Source organism: Chelonoidis abingdonii, chromosome 14, assembly GCF_003597395.2.
Source record: "Chelonoidis abingdonii isolate Lonesome George chromosome 14, CheloAbing_2.0, whole genome shotgun sequence".
NCBI classification, from domain to species: Eukaryota; Metazoa; Chordata; order Testudines; family Testudinidae; genus Chelonoidis; species Chelonoidis abingdonii.
Window position 1 is genome coordinate 8,384,181 of NC_133782.1, and position 22,399 is coordinate 8,406,579.

The window sequence follows — 22,399 nt, forward strand, 5'->3', positions numbered from 1 at the left end:
TTTCAGACAGACACCCTTCTGAAAATGTGAGAACATAAGAACAGCCATACTGGGTCAGACCAAAGGTGCATCCAGCCCAGTATCCTGTCTGCCAACAGTGGCCAATGCCAGGTGTCCCAGAGGGAGTGAACCTAACAGGTAATGATCAAGTGACCTCTCTCCTGCCATCCATCTCCACCCCCTGACAAACGGAGGCTAGGGACACCATTCCTTACCCATCGTGGCTAATAGCCATTAATGGACTTAACCTCCATTAATCTATCCAGTTTTCTTTTAAACCCTGTTATATTCCTAGCCTTCACGACCTCCTCAGGCAAGGAGTTCCACAGATTGATTGTGCGCTGTGTGAAAAAGAACTTACTTTTATTTGTGTTAAACCTGCTGCCCATTAATTTCATTTGATGTCCCCTAGTTCTTATATTATGGGAACAAGTAAATAACTTTTCCTTATTCACTTTCTCCACACCACTCATGATTTTATATACCTCTATCATATCCCCCCTTAGTCTCCTGTTTTCCAGGCTGAAAAGTCCTAGACTCTTTAATCTCTCCTCATAGGGGACCCGTTCCAAAGCCCATATCATTTTAGTTGCCCTTCTCTGAACCTTTTCTAATGCCAGTATATCTTTTTTCAGATGAGGAGACCACATCTGTATGCAGTATTCAAGATGTGTGCTTTAATCTAAAGCACATTATTGAGCTAGTGCTCTGAGACCAGTGCCTGTCATGCTGATTGGTGGTGTTTCCCCAGGCTGCCCTGTCTGCCTGTATCCACCCATTGTCTCTTGTTGTTAATATGATGTATCATTTGGACTGTGTAGCACCTCGGAGCCATGGTCATAGCCCAGGACCCCATTGTACTAGGGGTCGTGCAGACATAGAATAAAAAGACAGTCCCTGCCTGTAACCACGCCCAGACTCACCTGGCGGCGCCTCCTGCTGGTTGTCCTTGGGATTAGCATCCAGTCTCTGGAGCGCCCTCTTCCGGCCGGCGTCTCACCACCACTGCTGGCCCCTGTGTCTCTCCCAGGACCCCGGTGCCCCTTTAACTGGGTGCTGCTACTGGCAGTACCCCACAGTTCTGGGTCTCCACCTCCAAGGGGAACCCCCCTCACCCACTATCTCCACTTCGCCTCAGTCTTGACTACTGCCCAGTCTGCATCTAGCTCCCATTCACTGGGCCGACTGCAGTATAAGCCACTCATCACAGGCAAAGAGGTTCGGACCTGCTGCCTCTGCCTCCCCATGAGCTGCCCCATTGCAACCTTGCACCTATTCGGCCTATAGTCAGGCCTGCAACCTGGGGCTTTCCAGGCTGGAACTCCCAGCTCCCCTGGCCCTTCCCCAGCCCTGCTCCCAATCTAGGGGTCTTGCTTGGGTCCCTGCAGACAGGCCCTTCTCCCTCTACAAACAGAGGGAGATTTACTGGGCTTCTGGCTCACAGCCTCTTACAGGGGCCAGCTGGGCCTGACTGGGGCATGGCCACAGCTGAGCCTATTTTCCCCAATCAGCCCAGGCTTCTTGCCCCAACTGTAGCCCTCTGCTGGGCTGTTTCAAGCCCTGCAGGGCAGGAGCGGGTAACCACCCCGCTACACTGCCCCAAGCGCTTATAGTCCGTTCCGACGACGGGTGGCTACAGACGGACTTGTGGTTATCTCTTATACTTAAGTGTTGTAAGCTCTTTGAGGCAGGGGCTCTTAGTTCTGTGTGTGTGCAGGGTTCCCAGGTGCTACTGTCAGATAAAGGATAACAAAGACTAAGCCCTGTCATACCCCCAATGAGGTGGGTATTATCCCTGTTGGGTACATGGGGAAGCTGGTGCATTAGGAAGTTATGGGTGTTATTTTTCAGAGCCCGTGAATATTTGCACCTCTCGTTGACCTCACTTAGAGCCGTGGGTGCTTGCTAGCTCTGAAAATGAGACCCTGAGTGACTTACCAAAGCTATAGCGAGTTAGCATGAGATCTGGGATTAGATCTGGGGAGTTCCTATTTTCCAGCCTTGGGGCTAGGCTGCTGCTTCCTGCCCATCTCACTTGCAGGAGGATACCGATTAAAGAGAACTCAGGCCTGTCTGTCTCTTGAATTGAAAGCTGCAGAGCAGCTTTCCTAGTGCTGCCGTCCAGCGTGCTTCTGGATACCTTGAAACTCTATAGCCAATCATGTCAAGCCAAAAGCCATTCCACATTCCAATAGGAACATTAATTTATCCCCCAAAGAATAAAGCTGGAGACGGATTTATAACCGAGGGGAATGCATAACTTCATTGGCTGGTACTAAGCCATGTTTCCCATGCCAAGAAGCAGATGTAAACCTGTGAGAACTGATCCTGGAGGGAAAGCAGCTGACTGAAAGCCTGGCCTTTGGGTCTTCACTAATAAATAACAGCTTGGTTACAAGAGTTAGTGGTCAGAAAACGCTGTCCCTCGGTGCAATCTTAGTCTCACGTGCCCTGGAAATGTATAAACCACAGAGAGGAACTTGGGCCTGTATCTAGGTCTGGTCTTTTGCTTTAGCTGTGTGAAAATTGTGTTTTATCTTTCAGCTTTGGTGCTGTTTTCGCTGCAGTAACGCGCACCTGCGCTTGGTGGCCATTTATAAATCGCAGTTTGTTTGAGTTGTAACTTTGATTTAATTGGTGTGCATTTCCCATGGGCCATTTCCCCCAGCTTCCTCTGCTCTTTGGGCTTTAGGGAGAACTTGGAGAGAGGTTTGTCCTAAATGAGGGAACACTGAGTTATGTTGGAGGTTTGTGGGGGAATGAGCTGGAGATTGGCATGGGACTATAGAGGGGCAGACCCTCAGCTGGTATAAATGGTCTTCAGCAGAGCTGTAACACTCTACGCCTGCCGAGGACCTGCCCCAGACTTTTTTATTTGTAGGCAGCAAGCTCAAATCCTGCCTGTGGGAAATGAGTATGGTCCTCTCAGTCAGGTTCTCAGTGAACAGGTATCCTTGTCCTCCAGAAGTGCCACGGCAGTTATAGGGATTGTTGGCCATCACCGCGAGGGGGCCTAGGACTGAAGGAATGTCGAGAGGTGATGGGAGTATCCTCTTGCCCATAGCAGCAGGCCATCCAGGAAGAGGTCTAGGCAAGGGAGAGAGTGGCCAACCTTGTATATAAGAATGCATGGCTCTTCTGAGGAGGCATATGAAATTCAGGTGCTACCAGCCTGCATTAAAGTTGCTGCGGTGGCTGGGGAGCAGCCACTCTCTGAGTCAGACGAGGGTCTTGATGGGAGCCCTAGGAAGAGGCACGTTCAGGTGGAAGTTGTGTTTGTGATGTTCTTTCCAAGCTCTCAGTAAAACCCAACCCTCCAGGGAAGGGGCAAGCTTGGATGCTAACTCTGGCTTTGTGTGCTTGGTTGGGGGCAGGCTAGGGACTTGGCCAGACCCAAGACCCATTGCTGGGGAAGCTGGCACTGCCACGGCCCATCTTCAGTCTCCAGGGCTGTCTGTCAAGACAGCACCTTCCACCTGCACTACATTCCCGCTGTCATAGGGATGGTTGCACCAGATACCACCAAACCCTGGTCTTTCCAGAGGAAGTGTGTTTTATGAACAGCTTGGGAGACTTGGTTGCCTCTTCCTTGGCTCAGGTCTATTTTTCTCCCTTAAGAAACTACCTGTAGCAGGCTACAGCTGTTTTCAAAGCACGTGATTCTTGATGATTGCCAAGTGGCTGCTGAGTGGCTTGAATGTGTGACTGGCTCTGGGACTTACTGGTGCACAGAAAATCGCAACATGCTGGCTACTACTTTGGGCCCCTTGCTGGCAGTCTCGTCAGAAGGACTAAATGGGCATGGAGTCTTCACTACCCTCTGTCGTAGAGGTGGTTTCTCCTAGTCATCTAGACGCACGTTGGCATTGGCAGGGCAGCTGCCATACTGTGCTAGCTGCAAATCAGCACCTCTTGCACATGCAGGATGCCCTTTTGTGTTGTTTTTGATGCTAAGAATTTTGCCTGATAAGAGAGCTTCATCTGCCTGTAAATATCTCCATTTGACAGGATGATAGAGTGGGGATTCTTGGAGTGAGCTTGTGCCAGCTGGGGAAGAGAATTTCTGCTTGAGCTTTTGTTTCTTTCTAGCACTGACATTTTAGCTGTCCAAAGAGTATATTTATTTCATTCTTGGCAAGGACGTGGCTGCATAAATCAGTGTCCAGGCTAATTAGGAGTAGCCCAGTGTAGTAGCCAAGCCGAAACCAAAAAAGTCGTCTCTGCCTGCTCTCCTGAACCTGGTGCATGTGGAAGAGAAGCTGTTCTGGGCTTTGCTTGCACCCAGCTGTCTCTCTGATTGGGTGGATGTAGGACTGACTGGCACGGAACATTACGAGTCTCAAGGGCAGGGTTTTAGGATGTGGTCTCTGTCTAAGAAGGAGCCAAAAGGAATGATATTTACCAGATGGATATTTCCTAGCATCCTGTGACAGCATCACCTGCTCCGTCATGGATAGGGTAAAAGCTTCCCAGTACCTCACAGCCTTTCATGAGCACATCTCAAGGCTCATCTCTCATGGCCAAGCATTTGCCTGGCTCCGGGTTCAAGCCAGGATAGGCTTTCTCGGTGGGAGGAACGGGACTATGACAGTTAGCACTGCCTGTTTGTGAGCAGTACAGATCAGGGAGCTAAATGTCAGCCCAATGCTACCTTAACTGTGGTGCAGCTCCTTTCACCCCATGCCCCAGAGGCCTTTGCTCCATTTGTGCTCAGTTCACATTGACTTGGGTGGGAGGTGTGTGTGTGTGTGTGTGTGTGTGTGTGTGATTTAAGGACTGAGGAAAGATAAGCACTCGGGTCAATCCTCTAAATCTCTTTAGAGCGGTGGTTCTCAGACTAGGGTCGGTACTTGTTCAGGGAAAGTCCCTGGCAGGCCAGGTCAGTTTGTTTACCTGCCACGTCCGCAGGTTCGGCCGATTGTATCTCTCAGTGGCCGTGGTTTGCTGCTCCAGGCCAATGGGGTGCAGGAAGGGTGGCCAGCATGTCGCTTGGCCCATGCCGCTTCTCGCAGCCTCCATTGGCCTGGAGAGGCAAACCATGGCCAGTAGGAACTGCAGTCGGCTGAACCTGCAGATGCGCCAGGTAAACAAACCGTCCCAGCCTGCCAGGGGCTTTCCCTGAACAAGCGGCGGCCCTAGTTTGAGAACCACTGCTTTAGAGGATCTTTTGGTATCACAAGGTAGACTTGAGGAGCAACAGAAGGAAGAGAGATGTTATTTTTTTGGAGGCTCTTCTCACAAGGGAGGGAGTAAATTATTATGATCTCCTTTCATACTGAACATTACCAGACCCTCCCTCCCCCAAGTAAATTCCAGCTGATTTATCAGGCTGAGCAACATGCACTTTGCTGGAGCCTGTCCCTGTTTTTTTAAATGAGAATAATTACTGATTTAAGCCCCCGAGCTTTCCACCTTTGAGTTATTGCCATTGTGAACTGCAGTGCTAAGCATTCAGCCAGGCTTGTTGTAAAAGGTGATGATTCACAGCCCTGGAGAAGAAAGTCCTCTGAGCACAGAGCTGATACAGCATGGGTGGCTTGTATCCTTCCACTGTAATGCAGAAGCTGCTTTGGAGTGGTTATTTTAGCAGGCAGATCTTCGAATTTCGATGGGGTGAATTTGAGCTTTCTGAACAGCGTGCAGGATAATGCCCTGCTGCGTCCAGTCCTGTTCCAGCTGTGAAGATGCTGTCACTGAATGCTCTCCAGTGATAAATGTAACCAGAATCTGACCAGTCCCATCTTGAGAATGTCTTGCCCTCACCATGGCTCTGTCCAGCGTCCACGTGGCATAGTGATCCACGTGGGAGCAGAGAGTTTTGCTCCACTCTTTATTTCCAAGGGTGGGGGGAATCAGGTGCCACCATGGGTCACACCAGTCCTGTCTTGTTTTAATGCTGCCTGGAGCACCAACCTCACCACATGTTTTTCTCTTTCAGCTGTTTCACGTGGCATACGTCCTGATCAAATTTGCCAATTCCCCTCGTCCGGACCTCTGGGTGCTGGAGCGATCTACTGACTTTGGACTTACCTATGAGCCATGGCAGTACTTTGCCTGTAAGTCTGGCGATAGCAGACTGGGCGGAGTTGGGTCTTAATTCATGCTGGCTTCGCCTTATGGGGCAATGAAGGGCCAGGAGGAATGTTTTGCATTGTTGAGTTGCTGATTATATGGAAATTCACTCTGAACCTGGGTTTGGAGGAGTTAAATAGGTGTGCTCTAATACAGCAGGTGACCTGTAATTCCCCCTTTCCACAGAGAACTTATTGCTGCCAGAATTAAAGGTTGGATCAGAGCAGCTGGGAGTTTACACAGTGGAACAGATGCTATTTAGGGTTGTGGTAGATCTTTAATGCCAATGAGAAGTTACCTCGCTCCTGCAGCCTGCTTTTCCTTCCTCCATCCCTGCCCACCACCACATCCTCACCAGTATGGTTGCTATTTAGAAATGCCCTGTTCAGTGCAGCACCAGCAAGGAACAAACACGTAGATCCCTGACAGAGGGCAAGAGAGCAAAGCCTTTAGCTACTCCAGTTTGCAATGGCAGGCCTAACTTGACTGTCGGTGGCTGCCACAGCAGTGAGGTGTGAGGGTGGCGGATAATCACTGCTCCATTTTCTCTAATCCAGTCTACGCCTGGAAGAAGAACCTGGTCTCTGCTGTTATGAGTAGGGCCTTATCAAATTCACAGTCCATTTTGGTCAATTTCATAGTCACATGATTTTAAAAATGGTTAATTTCACAGTTTCAGATATTTCAATCCAAAATTTCATGGTGGTGTAACCATGGGGATCCCAATCCAAGGGGGTGGGGGAAGTATAGCATCTGGAGCAAGGCGTGTGTGTGTGTTTTTGTGCTGCTGCTGGCAGCGGCGCTGCCTTTAGAGCCGGGCTCCCAGCCAGCAGTTGCAGAGCTTCCTGCAGCTGGGGGAGGTTCCTGGAGGTGGGTCTGACCTGGCTCCAGCAGTGCCCTGTGCAGGGGAAGAGGGAGTCCCGTCCCTCCCCAACCCAGCCAGGACTAGCATCTGGAGCCTGGCACATGGTAGAAACCCCCAGCCAGAGTGACACTAACCCTACCTCTCCCTTACAATACTCAGATTTCTTGGGGAGGCCAGATTTCATGGGGAACATCAGATTTCACAGTCCGTGATGTGTTTTTCATGGCCATGAATTTGGTAGAACCCTAGTTATGAGAGTACATGGGAAACAATTCTGTGCACATGCAGCTCAGCCAAGTCACCAGGAGTGTTAGCAGCTGTCTCCTCCTGAGAGCACTGGCAGTAACTGGTGCAAGATGTGAGCTAAGATCTACAACTGGTGTTTAAAACCAATCCACAAACCTGGGGAGGAAAGGTGCTTCTAAGTACACAGATGCCCTCTCCTGGGATTCCGTAGCAAGGCTCACTGCCCTGGCATTTACGGGTCAGTGCGTGGGTTTCCCTCTCAGAGCGGAGGAGAAGCAGCTTTATCCTAGGTTTTTTTTTTAATGTAGTAGATAAAACAGCCTGAAATTTCCTCCCTTGCTTGTCCTAGTTTTGTAAACGCTCTGTAGTGCTGATTCACCCGTCTTTGCTGTGCACAGCAGAGGAGATGCTCCTGTCAAATTGCCCTGTCTTTCACTTTGCTCATTCTTCCCTGGCTGCCATTTTCCTTTAGTTCCCCCCAGCCCCTCAAAGGCCTCTACCTAACTCTCAGTTATGCGATGGTGGCAGCCAGTGCAACCAGCAGGAGCCTGGCCTGTAACACAAGCTTTTTGCTCACATTCCCCATGTAGTTACAGAATTCCCTGCACAGAAGAGGCTGCACAGCACAAGTCGATAAAGCAGCCATTTATTTTAGGGTCTGACTACACTGCAGTGATGAACCAGCTCCCAGCCCGGGCACACAGGCTCAGGCTAGTGGGGCTCAAGCTGAACTGTTAAAAATAGCAGTGTGCGCCTTACGGCTTGGCCAGCAGTGCAGGCTCTTGACCAGCTGCCCCCAGCTAGCCTGAGTCTCCACCGGAGCCCCAATGTCCACACTGCTATTTCTTTAGCATGCTAGCTCGAGCTCTGCTGGTGGAAGTCTGTCTAGCCAGGCTGGGAGGCTCACTCCCAGCTGCAGTGTAGATTGACCCTCAGAGACCTGGGCCCTGATTCTGGGCTGCAGCTTGCCCCTTTCTGCTGCTCTGGCTGTGTAAAGGGACTGGAAACCAGCCTGATCTCCCCAGCAGCACTGGCAAAGCAGCCCTGTACACTCCCCACAAGGGCCTGCCTGGGAAAGGGAAGCTGTGGACACGCCGCTCTGCACTCTGAATATTCTGGGTTGTCAGAGGGTCTTTTGGAGTCCATTGCAGTCAGGATGTAAGTTAGAGCAGTCCTTGCTATCCCCAAATGAGCCCCTAGCACCTCCCGAATCCAGGGGTGAAAGGTGACAGCAAGCCACTATTGCTGTCTTGATGTCAGTGGAGCTCTGTGCTCACCCGCTTGCCCGTCCAGCTTGCAGGAGCGAGGGCCATATCCTGTTCCCTCTCACATCAAGTGCTGCCTAAATCCCCCTTTGCTGAGGAGTTGGGGTGCTTCCGGCTGCTGGCAATGTAACAAGCTGCTAACCTATGGAAAATTCCTGTAGAATGTAAGAGGGTTGACACTCTAAACCTGATGGAATTCGGTAGCAATTGAGATTCTTTCCACAGGCTTATTTTTGACCTAATCTGTGCAATTCCCTAGGAGAGAGACAAAATTTGGTATTAAATTCTACAGGATGATTAAAAAAGTCTATAGAAAGGTACTCATTTTCTGTTGAACTCTCTGGCTGGGGTTCAAAACCTTTTTCTTTCTGAGGTCCCCTGCAATATGCTGTAAAAACTCCATGGCCCAGCTGTGTCTCAGCAACCGTTTTCCTGCATGTAAAAGTCAAGCCGGTGTTAAGGGGTAACAACCAGGGCAATTACCTGGGGACCCACGCCACAGGGGGCACCGCAAAGCTGAAGTTGATATAGTTGATATGAGCTGAAGTAGAGATAGTGATTATAGCTGGTTGAAGTATTGTGTTAGGTGGAGGAGTGGAGAAAAAGATAAAGATTTGGGTGAGAATTTTTGTCACTTTTTTTTTTTTAAATATTATCAGATTAGTCAAGTGCAAAGGGCCACCCTGCCATGAACAGAGGAATTGTCAGACTGGACCAGACCCAAGGCCCCTCTAGGCCAACATTCTGCCTCTGAAACTGGCTACTGTTAGATGCTTCAGAGGAATGGGCAAGAAAGTTTCATGGTTCTTCCTCTATGGAGGCGGTTACCTTGAGGGTGGCATCATGTAATGTTTTATAGTAAATGGAAGATGACATAATCAGCCTGTAGTCACTGTATAGGACACGTCTCCTGTAGCTTACTTGGTTTGAGATCTAATGAGCTGCCTGACCCTAAGTGTCCATGTCGGCAGAGTCTCTGCTACCGGAGCATTCAAGTTCGTGACTAATTCCAAGAGAGTCCAAGGAAATGACCTCCTTGTTAATGGCAACAATAAACAGTGTGGCTCTCTTCCCACGTACTCTGTAGACGATGGAATGTCAAGCATCTCCCGGGGACGCGAGGGCAGAAGAGCTTCAGGAATGTATGCATGACTTGTCCAGTCTGTGGCAGGTGCTTGTTCAGTCATGCAGGGGGAGGTTCTACGCTTCTACAGCTGCAAGGAAACACTTGGCATCCTAGAGTTGTATCCTGGCTCCTGTAAATCCCATGCAAGGCTGTTGGCTTCTGTTCCAAGAGCACGTTCCATGACTGTGCTCGGCAATTGACCAGTGAAGTTAATGCCCAGCTATGATTGTCCTCTAGCTTTTGGCCAGCCTTGCATTGCCACTTAGTGGCAGGAGCTCTGGATTGATGTCACCATGTGGTTTTTCCTGCAAGATTTAAGTTTCCTGGTTTACTTACCAATAATCACAAGATTTAGAAATGGAAAATAAACCCGTGTGCCGTCATTTTGCTCTTCACGGTATAGTCTAGTGCTTTGTACAGTCCTGTTTGAAATGTATGCAGTATTGAGGCTTCCACCATTTTCCTCGATAGGCTGTTCCACATGCTAGTCATTTCATTGTTACATTTTTGGATTATATTTTTCTGTTCATCCTAAATACTTTATTTTTCTTCTTAGTTATGCCCTTTGTAAACTGTCTACCAATTTCCTTGGTGTTTAAACGAACTCCAGGATTATTGTATAAAGGTGGTCTGTGGATGCATGAGCAGGAGGAATATCAGGTAGTAGCAAGGAGGTGGTTTTACCACTATATATGGTAAGGATGATACTGTTGCTGGAATTCCGTGCCCAGTTCTGGCATCCTTGCTTCAAAAATTGGAAAGTGTTCATGAAAGAACTGCAAGAATGATCTAAGGTCTGGAAAACATGCCTTCTAGTGAGAGACTTAAGAAGCTTGATCTATTTAGTTTATCCAAGAGAAGGTTATGACATGACTTGATGCCAGCCTGCAAATACCTACAGGGGGAGGAGCTTTGTGTTAGTAACCAGCTCTTTAATCTAGCAGAAAAAGACCTGACAAGGTCCAATGGCTGGAAGCTGAAGCCAGACCAGTTCAGACTAGAAATAAGATGTACATTTTTAAGTGAGGGTAATTAACCACTGGAACAGATAACCTAGGGATGTAGCAGATTCTTCATCACTTGGTCTTTAAATCATGACTGGCTGTATTTCTAAACAGACTCCTGTAGCTCAAAAAGAAGTTATGGGGTTGATGCAGAAATTACTGGTGAGTTTCCCTGGCTTGTGTAATGTAGGTGGTCAGACTAAGTAATCATAATGGTGGTTCTCACCATAAAGTCTATGAAACCATGAAACTCTGAGTCTAGAATACACTGTCATGGGACTTTTCTCTGGTGATTTTTGGCATGCCTTCAGAGTTTGTTCTCAAATCATGGCCCCATTCTGTGCAGAGGTAACTCCCACCAGCATTTATTAGGAAGTGTTGGTTTAAACATCATCTGGGCCATATCTCTCATCTTACCTTATTGCTCTGGTCTCTCTTTGGTAAACAGCTTCCAGGAGGGACTGTATCGAGAAGTTTGGCCCGAATACTGTGAAACGTATTACCAAGGATGATGATGCCATCTGCACTACTGAATATTCCAGGATTGTGCCTTTAGAAAATGGAGAGGTGAGGTATTGCACTAGGCCTTTATTTCCCTGAAGAGCTGTTTTTCTCGGGGTGGGAAAGGAACTGCGGGAGGAATCAGGTGGCTGAAATAAATGGAAGGATCTCTGAGGAGCTCCAGGTACTCTTCTGGGATTGGAAATGCTTTCACTTGTGTAGGGTGGGGAAAGGGCCCCTTCTAGGGCTCAGAGGATGCTCCTCAGTCTTTCCTCAGGTGGAGGAGGACTGAGTGGGACTTGGTTGCTGACTATCTCTGTACTGTACTGCTAGGCACTTCTTCCTCCTATGGGCTAAGCAAGCATTTAACCCACCTAATCCAGGGAACCTGACATCATGAGCAGAGCTGGACTTTTCTCTGTTGCATGTGTCACCAGGCTGGCTTCAGACATCTGAGGATAATAATGCATCTTCCCTAGGCTGGGGGAAACGGCATGACTCGTAGCCTGTTTCCTTCAGAGCACATGTAAATGTTGATAAATGGCTATGAGATGTGGTGGCCTAGGGAATCTGGTGCACCCTGTTGTCAAATTCTACTGTACACATGGGGATCTGTTCCAGCTGTTCAGATACTACCATAGTCTGTATATCCACCTCCGGACTGTGCTTGAACCAGCAAGGGTCATAGCAAAATGCAAAGAGTTCAGCAAACCGCAGACGTTCTTGTTTATAAAACACACTGTTCTGTCCACTTGGAGGACTTTGAGTTTGGCAGCAAGGACCTAGAGTTTAGAGAAAGGCAAAATGGAATGAGTGGCTGACAAAACCCTGCCCTTTCACATGTAAACTTGAGATCTCTGGCCACGACGCATGTGAGTTTTTGTGGGAGCACCTTGTTAATCCCCATGGGAGAATTTGGCTCAGGAGGCATCTGCATGTCTTGGAAACTGTGTTTGCTTAGGCTTTGCTACGTTTCTCTAATTTCACATCTGCTCTGCTGTAGTTAAAGTCTTTCTCCTGCCCAAGAGCTGCAGCAGAAAAACCTAAGTGAATATGGGCAGTTACTTGCACTGGAATGGACCCTCCAGAAGTACTGACCATAAACGGGTCCGAGTTTAGAGGGAGAGAACCATCTTCCGTACAAATGCTGACTTGGCCATTGCCAAAGCCTGGGCTGACTGGCTTATGCTGTATTTAACATCTGCTTATTAGTTTGGACATAAGATTGGGTTGAAGGGGAGAGGATCTGTTTGTTTTATGCTGCTGCCCATCACTATAGTATCTGAGCAGCTTTCATGTAAAATCTGTAGTGTTAGCCAAGTCCCTAGCGGACTTCATAGACTCTCTGGCACCTCTCCCTTTCTGGGGTCAAAATTCTGCTTGGGGTAGGGTATTTTGGTGGGGGGCTGATAGGGGGTTGGGATAGAAGGGGTTAAGAGGGTGGTATCATTTGTATGGTTTTCTGGACACTGGTAAATGCTCTTCAGAAGTGGCTCCCTTTTGCAAGTTGTGTCCCATGGACTGCAGTTGAATATTAGACATTTTTGGAAACAAAACTTGTAGAGAGTTGATTCAGTTTGCTGGAATTGGAAAGAGTTTGTGGTTGGCAAAGGGAGGCATTAATTTTCTGTCCGCCTGAAGGTTTGTGCTATGTGTTTCTCCTTCTGCATCTGCAGATTGTCGTCTCGCTGGTAAACGGGCGCCCGGGAGCCATGAACTTCTCGTATTCACCTCTCCTGCGGAATTTCACCAAAGCCACTAACATCAGACTGCGCTTCCTGCAGACCAACACGCTGCTTGGGCACCTGATGGGCAAAGCCCTAAGGGACCCAACCGTGACCAGGAGGGTGAGATGCTTCAAGATGCTAATGAGGGAGGAGTAGGTTTGGTACCATGTGCCTTGGAAAATAGTCCATTTATGATGTAGAACATGCGGCTCTGGTAACAAGTCAGTGCCTTGAGTCGAGGTTTCTTGTTGAGGGCTGATGGGTAGGATTCAGCACAATGGGGAAACTATTTTGCCAGTGTTGTCCAAAAGGCAGATCTTTGTAAGTTCTCCTTTTACAGTCTCTTAGAAATGCTTTGTCTGAATAGAGAGAAGTCTCAGTGGGTCACTTGCACTTGTTTGCGAGTGACTGGGGAAGAGGTCCCTGGGCCCACTGAGGCCACAAGCTAGCTCTTTCTTCTGAGATTTCCCTCTGTAGACTTGCTCCCCATCCAAGCTGTCATCCTTCGACAGCTGTATCTGATGATGATGCTGGCTGAACCCAGTCCTGAGTGGTGCATACCAATGGCTAGAGCAGGAAATCTGGCCAGAGGAAAAGCTATTCTCAGAGTCTCACTGCCAACAAAACAAAAATCCAGAACATTTGCTGGAGCTGCACCTGGTTTCTTGGCTGTGGTGGGAGCCCCAGTCTGTTGCTAATCAGCTCTGTGATCACTAACAGGTGTTACTGCAGCCCAGGGAAATGTTGGCCAGGAATCTGAGAACATGCAATGTAATTTGCCAGTGTGAGTGAAATGTGGGAGGGTGAAAGCACCAGTGTGGCTTCTGCCTAATGATCCTAAGGCCAGCTCTTTCCATGCTCTCCCAGTATTACTACAGCATCAAAGATATCAGCATTGGAGGGCGCTGCGTCTGCCATGGCCACGCGGACGTCTGTGATGCCAAGGACCCTACTGACCCCTATAGGTAAGATTTTCAAAATTCCATAATTCCGCTGTTTGTGTCGAGATATTAAAACTGACTGTGCTAGGAAGGAAGGATGGCTTCTGTGATTAAGGAACTGGATTGGGAGCCAAGAGATCTGTGTTCCAATATCACTTCTATCACAAATGTCCTGAGATAACCTTATACCATGGATCAGTCACTGTCCGATATGCCAGTAGCTTTCTCATTCTCCTGTGTGATATGGTAGTGGTTCTGCAATTGCATAGAGATGAGTCATTCAAGAGAGAGAGATCATTAGTGGACCCATATCCCTTAGCTAGACTCCACTCTCTGGTTTTCGAAATGTTTGATTCTGCAGACACCTGAGAAGGCTTCTGTGGACCCACCACCACAGGGAAATTTCTGCTACTTGGAAACAAGCCAGGGTGTTGGATCTCTCAGTGATGTCCCCTAGAACAGTGATTCTCAAACTTTTGTATTGGTGACCCCTTTCACACAGCAAGCCTCTGAGTGTGACCCTCCCCCATATAAATTAAAATACATTTTAAAATATTTAACATTATTATAAATGCTGGAGGTGAAGTGGGATTTGGGGGTGGAGGCTGACAGCCTGTGATAACCTCACAACCCTCAGTTTGAGAATCCTGCCCTAGAACTGTGGATTTCTCTTCTACAAATGCACAAACAGTTTTTGTGGGATGCATATGAGGAGGCTAGGGAGAAGACTTTTTTAAACATTCTCAGCCTTACATTTTAGATCTTTAATTCAGGAAAAAACATAAGCACATACTTAACTTTAACTTAACAAGTGCTTTCCTGAATTGGGTCCTAGAGATGACACAGGAGAACATCTCTTGTCCAGATTGTTTGACACACTGGTGGGATAAGAGGCTGTCTTCAGAGAAAACACTAGTATAGCTATCTCCATAATCTGTGGGAAATTAGCTTGAACCAACAGTTCTGTCCTCTGCCTTCTTACTCGTCTTTGCAGAATGTTTTCACACACCCCTCTTTAGTGGTGATGCTAAAATCTTGCCGACCCATCTGTTTTTGTGGTTGGTTCATTTTATTTTATTTTTTTTGTACTCATCTCAAAAATGATCTCTCTCCTGTGTCTCTTTTACACAGCTGTCTATTGCCTAGTTGGGTATAACAAACAATTTACCTCATTACAGAAGAAGGCAAAAGTACAAGATTAAAAACTTTAAAAAAAACCCAAATCCAAAAAACTCCAACCCAATTCTCATGTTGGCAGGTTACTTGTGTCGAAATAGCACGATTAAATAAATCCTTGACACCTGATGTTTAGACATAAGCATCAGAGATTCACTTAATTAGGTTGCAACAGACAAAACATCATTTGGATCCAAATTGTAGGTGGAAGGCAAAGCTCTCCAGTTTTGCGGGGAATATGTAAGGTCCTTGTTCCTTGTTTAAACAAAACATTCCATTGTCAAAGGAGGAGGGGGAACCAAGCTATAAAGCAAGGCCTCGAAGTGCAAATCGAGTAATGAACGTGTGTGGGCTAGCAGAGAGAGGAGCTGGAGACTATTGCTTTAATTTAAAGAAAAACCTTCACTAAAGGGAGATTAAGAAACATGCCCCTATGGGCAACTTCAGTGGGTGAAGTCCGGTTCCTAGCAGACTGAGGTCCATTGTGCAAACCAGTGCCATCACTGTGGTTACCCCAGTTCAGCAGCCATAGCAGAGTGGCTGAGGACTGAACTCTACCTCACTTTGGTCTCTCCCTGTTAGGCTCAGAGCACTTTGCTGGGGTCATGTAGGTAGCTGAGCAGACACAATGCCGAGGCCTTCATTATATCTTGGAACGTGCGTGGCCCTCATTGCTATAATATGTATGTGCTAAACAGCTTTTCATACATTTATCCTCACAACACACCGGTGAGCTGGGGATTGTGCTGATGGGAAACTGAGGGGCGGGGAGACCAAAGGTCTTTCCCTAGGTCACATAGGAAATTTGTGGTCAAGCTGGGAATTGACTCACATGTCTTTGCAATTCCAGACCAGGGCCTTATCCACGCAACCATCTTTCGGTTCATCTTGCCAAGCATCTTTCATGAGTGGAAAATTCGATAAGAGCCCAGCGGCAACTCTTTTGACATACACTGAGAAATGCTTGACTCCATGTTTGTCTCATAAAATCAGTGGGACTGCTCATGGCAGTGGGGCTCACTGCCTGGCCACACTGATAAGGAGCACTGGCTAGGCTGATATATATATATATATATTTAATAATAAAATTGATATGAAGGCGTAAATGACCAGTCTTTACAAATGAGCAGGAATTGCAAAGCTGTTACATTTCTGGCCTGCAGGACCCTCCTTGTCTGCGTCTCCAGCTAGAAACTCCACATAGTTTCTCATAACCATGAAAGCATTGAGTCTTAGCCATCTGTTTGCAGCCTGTGTTGCTTTCATGAATGGGCTGGGTAGATTCAGCTGGACCTGATGAAGCTTGAGTTTCTTTCTCATACGGATCATGTAATGTTTTTGGACCTTGTAAAGTAAAATTCCACCAGGTCCCAGCCAAGGTTAAAATCCGCTAAAAATTAAAACAAAGGAGATATTGAAAAGCAAATCTGCACTGGAGTACTCATCCCTCTCCTAATTAATAGTTCAGTAAAGATGTGAACTGGATAATTTCTTGATTTTGTTTGAAAACTAGGTGTTGCTAGATGTATGTATTGTCTTCTATCAGTGCTGCAGAATAAAGCAGATGCACCAGTGCAGAGTGGTTACTTAGCATAGAGCAACATTGGTCTGTGTTACTATATAGCTGGGGATGCTCCCGAGAGGAGGATAAAATGTGAGGAAGACAGACCTGTTGGATCCTGGCCAAACACCAGCTCTGTTCATTATTCTAGTCTCATTTCCAGAATCCCCACTTTGGTTTCATTTGGATGCATTTATTGTCTTCACTACTTGTCCCAAACAGCTGGGTAGCGTTGCAGCATGCTGTTTAAACAGCTGCCACATTTCACCCGAGTTGGCTGCTCTTGCCTAGTGCAGAAAGTGTTTCCTAGTTGTGTTCTTTGTATAGTTGGCGAGTAACATTTGCAGGGCCCTTTGGGATATGTCTGGACAACAGACACTGTGTAAACGGAAGAGCACAAAATGGAACCACTGGAAACTGATAGCAAACTAGACAATATAAAGGCGGCACTGCAAGTACGGTGGGAGAGGCAGCCAGCTGTAATTCAGCAGTAATTCTAGCATGGTTTAGCTTCCAGGGAGGAAGACATGGTCAGAACTGCAACTGCAGAGAAGAGATGGGAAGCGAGCTCCTCTTTCTTGCCTTGCCTCAGCTCCATGGGAGTTGAGTTGGGTGGTTGGAGAGAAATGGGGTTAACTTGAATTTTCTGTGGAGGAATACTCCCATTGTCAAAACGCTTTGACAGCAGCAGTTTGTAGCCTCCCAGCAGAGTGGGTATGCAGAGATAATTAGGCCCAGTGATACAACGTCTCTGTGGCATGAAGACATGGAGCTGGTGCACTGAAGTACCTAGCTTGACATTGCATGAGGGGAGGGTGGTGAGACTGTCAGCAGATGCAGCTGTGGGCTTTGAGCCCGACGGGGTTACGTGTCATCTATGGCAGCTGTCAGGGGTTCCCTCATAAATCTGTGTGTAACCCTTCTGGCTGGGAAGCGCAGCATATCTGACAGCACGTGTCCTACATCTTCAAATGCCTGGGCTTTGACAGCAGCAAGACAAGAAGATACAAATGGAGGGAAGTCTGGAATTTTCTTTTGTTCTGGCTGAATTAAAATCCTGATGGTATCTCAGCATTCACTGTGCTGAACGTTAGGAGGCAGCTGTCCGGACAGGTTGTGTTGATTTCCCAACTGGTTGGAATATCCAAACGTCTCGTGAAAACCACTCTGCGATGCTGTCCGGTGAGGATCACTATGGCATCTATCGGACTCGTAAATCTCCCGCATGAAATCCGAGACCTTTCCGCTTAGTTAGGGGAAATGTTCTCTGCTCCCATTAGACTCCTGACCGTCTTGTGTTCTGAGGGGGGTGGAATCAAGGCACACTTTGATTACAAACCCTCTGGGGCAGGGATTGTCCATTGTTCTGCATTTGTACAGCACCCAGCACAACGGTGTCTGGTCCGTGACTGAGGGTTCAAAGCATCACCACAATATAAATAATCATAGAAATATAGGCCTGGAAGGGACTTCAGTTTCTCCCGCCATGCTGAGACAGGATTAAATATACCTGGATTCAGTGCAGTAAAAGATAAGTGTCAGTTTCCTCCAGATAAGATGGCAACATAAAGTCATATTGTTAGGATGTGGCATTTTGTTGGCTTTTGCCAGCTGTTGGGCAGAAAGGCAGTCTGTGATTGAAATGCAAGCTGTCAGTTTTCAAGAGGGTTTGGAGGGAAGAATTGTGCACTTCTGTCAGTCTGCAGAAATCCTGTAGACTGAGTTTGCTAGATGGCACAGTCTAGTGGTTTTAGCACAAGGCATGATGGGAAATGTTTGTTCTGGAAAGATTCAGCAGAGACACGGGTGCGTTTGGGGAGCTGTAGGTGAAGACTGAGACGCTGTATGTGGAAAGCTCATATCACCCATGCCTGCACACAGTGCATCATGCAAAAGGTGGTAGGGCCTGGTCCAGCGTCCACTGAAATCCCTGCGGGAGTTGAGTGGGAATCAGATCAGGCTCTAAGTCGCTTAGCTTGATAGTTAGCAAGTGTTTCAACTCCTTGTAAGGCGGCTGTTCCATTTGAGCGGTTAGGCGGTTGCTGCTGCCAGAATGCTCACATGCTCTTCAGTTTTCTTCCGGTTCCCATCTCGCACCCTCAGATGTGAACATGGGCCTGTCTTCGCTGCTAATGCCCCCCCTTTCCCAGTGGGCATGTTTGGGGCCTTGGCTCCACCATACCTGCCACATGCTTGCGGCCCCCAGAGATTCAAAAGTGAAGTTGGGTTAAAGAGCTTGGCAAAGCTCCCAGGTGTGATGAGGCATGTCTCCAACGCCAATCTCTGGTCTATACATGGGAGTAAATGACATTGTTTATCTAGCGTACATGGGTTTTCGTCAGAGTCCCAAGATGCAGGGACAGCCGCTTCCTCCTCATAGATTGGCACTGTACAATGTCTGAGCAGCGTGTTTTTCACAGGGCTCGGATTTAGTGCGGATGGAGTGTGGGAGGGTGAAGGTACAGTTCCCTTTCTTCCCAAGGGTTCTGATCCTGCCCTTATTGAAGTCAGTGGCAAAACTCCCAATTGGCTTCAGAGGGACCCAGCTGAAGCCCAAAGGCTCGTACCAAATGGAATTACACTGCATTAGGGAAGTTCCTCTGGCTGAGGGTGAATTTCTCCTTCCATGTGCTGGAATGCAGCGGGGTCAGAAATAGTCCCTTCACCTGACAGAAGACAAGAGAGAAAAGATAAGCATCTCTGGGGCTCTGATATGCTTCAGAGTGGGCCAGGCACACAGACAAAGAATCCCAGGCAGGGATTCCCCACTAACAAGCAGATACCGGGCCAGGATCAGAGAGGAGCTGCTCATTTACAGTGGCAGATAGCCTTGTTGAAATGACTTCAGAAGGACCCCTAGTATTGTCTGTATCTGTCTGATAAGATCAACTGTTTTCTTTTGAGTCCCTGCCCCCTGTCATCGATGCCCAAGCATTGGAGTGTGTGGGGAGGGGAGGGATGGGGGACAGTGAGCCATCGGAAGGGCGTCCCGTCTGGCTTCTATAGGATAGCTAGCAAAATTCATTAGTCTTTGGAAGACCTGGTCAGTCAGAAAACGATTGTGCCAGGGGATGAATTGTATAGGTGTTGCTACTATCGGGAGGTTCTGAAGGATAGTCTGTTCTGTCCTAGGCTGATTTCAGAAGAGAGGTCACCATTGTGTGGTGGCAGCTTTGTTCGGGCTGAGCATAGGTTCCTTCAGTTGGCTGGCTCTCCCTTGGCACCCCTAGGGTCAGCAGAGTTCCCTGCAGCAATCAGGGCTCTTGACCGTTTTAATTACCTGGGCTCCAGCCCAATCCAGATGCACCAGCACTTGAGGGTTTCGGACTGTATCCTGCCGCAGCTGCAGTGCTGTTAATGGCTCAGACTCCCCTTTGGTAATGTCACCCCCGGGGGAAAGGCTGTGGTTTTATATCGTGGCAGAACAACCAGGAAATGCATGTGTGATGGGAAACCCCCCCCCCCCTTGTATATTCTTGATCAATGAAGTATGTAAGTATTATAACTCAAGTCCATTTGTCCATAATTCATTAGCAGAGCATAGTCTGCCCGAGATGCTGCTGAGCTGCAGAGACAAGTGACGGCTTTGACCGCCTTAAACAGCAGGGCTAAATATATCTAGTTCTTACTCTGAACTGTATGTTTTATGGCCAAGGGACCCCATCTTGGCTGAGCCGGGAGTTGAACTAGGGACATGTAGACCTATAGGCCCAAGTCTCTACAGCTTAAATTAAAGAACCGGGCTCTGTGGCTGGGGCTAAAGTAGATTTTGGGCACAGAGGGAGATGCAATATACCCACCCACCAGCAGGTTATGCAAATTCTTTCACACAGGGATCACATTTTCCTTGTGTGTGTTTTGAATAGCTCCTACCACAGTGGGGAGATTGGGGCCTCTAGGTCCTACCCAAACACCATGTAACAAATCTTATTTTCTTTTAAGCAAGTCATAGGCAATGGGCAGAAGGTTTGGAGTTTAGGGGTTGGTTCATTGTGGAAAAGCACCAAAAAATTGGGGAATTTATCTGATCTCGCTCCTGAGTCTGCAAACGCTCATAAGAACAGGCTTCCTGGTAAGATTTCCAGCACTTCCTTCTGCAAGGCAGGCTGCAAAAACGTCCAGAACGCCTGGAATTTCAGTCCTCCCACTTCTGATCATGTGGAACATGGGAGAGACATAGAATGGTAAGTGACAGGGTGCTGGGGCACTACCAGTATGCAAGGAGTTAACCTCAGCTCAGCTTTTGGCTCCCCTTGTACATGTGCTTAGGGATCACCGTAGAAGGTCAGGGTCCAACATCCAGGGTCTTGGGACAGGGTTGAATTCCAAGCTGGGGACTCTTCTTATGTTGCTTGCTTGTTATAGACATGATTCCTCAAGGAGAAGACCACTTTGACTTGCTGTATTTTTTTCTGCTAAGTCACCCTGCTATAATAATAATACCTAGCTCGTATAGCGGTTTTAATCAGTAGGTCACAAAGTGTTTTACAAATGGGAGCACATTATCCCCATTTTACAGGTGAGGAGACTGAGGCACAGAGGTAGGCCGGGACCTGGCCAAGATGGGCCAGCAGGCCAGGCTAGGAATAGAACTCTAGTCTATCGGGTTTCAGTCAGTGGTATATCCAGTAAGTCAAACTGCCTCACTTACGCAAACTTCTTCAGCTCTCCTCCGAAAGGTTTTGCTTGTGTTTTGGCCAAAGTTTCCAGTAGTTTTCTTACTGTATCTGAATGGGTTCAGTTGTCCCATATGACCATCCCAGCCTGGACTTCTGTGACAGTCACGTGTGTTAATCGGGCATCTTAAAAAAATGGGTAGGCAAGGCAACAGCACAGCTCTAGTAGCCCAGTGAAAGAATATGGCTGTATATCGGAATCGGATTTTTGTATCACTGCTTTGTTTCCAGTGTAATTAGAAATTATATTTCTTGTCAAACTCCTAGCTTTGAATGGAAGAGCTTTGGGGGAGTGAGAGGTGGGAGTGGCAGACATGCCCTGAGGGAAACTGAGTAATTGTACAGATAAAAGCGAGAACACACTGTATTACCATCAGTCTAAAACAACAGAAAGCTATAATATTCTGTTAAGTGAAAGTTTCTGCAGTGATGTCACTGCAGAATGAGTTACCGCTGCGGTGCAGTGGGACAAGATTCCTCACTTGACTAGTGAGAATTCTTGCCTGGTGCCTCCTGGGCTGCTTGTCTAGTCAGCGCAAAGCTACTTACACTAGCTACTGAAACCAGAAAATGCATTTCTTCGCATCGGTGGTCAGGCTCTAAGACTGAAAGATGCTGCTTTAATTTCAAGCTGCTCACCCAGTATGTGTACCTCTCTTCTTGTGATGCACGTGTCTCCCCTACTCCTGACTTTATGCTTTAGTTTTTGTCATTTTGCCCCTTATGCTCTGGGGGACAAGTTTCTACTCCCCAGGCATCAAGAAACCTCACTCAGGCCAATTTCAGATCCCTCTGTTAATTCTTTAACTCAGCCTTCCAGCACTGCATCCCAGTCATACACGCTATCTGCTCCCTGCTGCCGTATTTCACCTCAGTCATTTGTAGACATGGGTGAGAAAGGGGCTGTTTTTTGAACAAATTGTGATTTTTTTTCAGTTTATTTAAATATTTGGGATTTTCTGGTGTTTTTTTTTTTTTAATTGAAAAAATGTTTGTGTTTTGTTTCTCTTCCCTTCTTTTTCTCTCCCCCGCTTCAGGGCAAAATGGGTGAGGAGGAAAAGAAATGAGAGAGAGAAATGTGATGGTGGTGGGACTGTTTTGTGTTTGTCTAGAAATCTAAAATACACACAAACTTTTGTTTTTGAAAAAGGCCTTTTTTTTGTTTGTTTTTGAAAAGCTGTCTTGAATGAAAAGTGTTGCTCATTTGTATTGTACCTGTCTAATTTGCAAGATCCTCCA

At 47.5% G+C, this 22,399-nt stretch overlaps 1 protein-coding gene across 3 annotated transcripts in view; it reads left to right on the forward strand.

The window, feature by feature from the left end:
• LAMA5 (laminin subunit alpha 5) overlaps positions 1 to 22,399 on the forward strand; it is a 164,861-nt gene that overhangs the window by 67,269 nt on the left and 75,193 nt on the right. For all 3 annotated transcript variants that reach the window (XM_032802274.2, XM_075072228.1, XM_075072229.1), the window contains exons 3-6: positions 5,939 to 6,056; positions 11,027 to 11,145; positions 12,756 to 12,926; positions 13,674 to 13,771. In XM_032802274.2, coding sequence (XP_032658165.1) covers positions 5,939 to 6,056; positions 11,027 to 11,145; positions 12,756 to 12,926; positions 13,674 to 13,771 — 506 coding nt within the window. The remainder of the gene's footprint in view (positions 1 to 5,938; positions 6,057 to 11,026; positions 11,146 to 12,755; positions 12,927 to 13,673; positions 13,772 to 22,399) is intronic.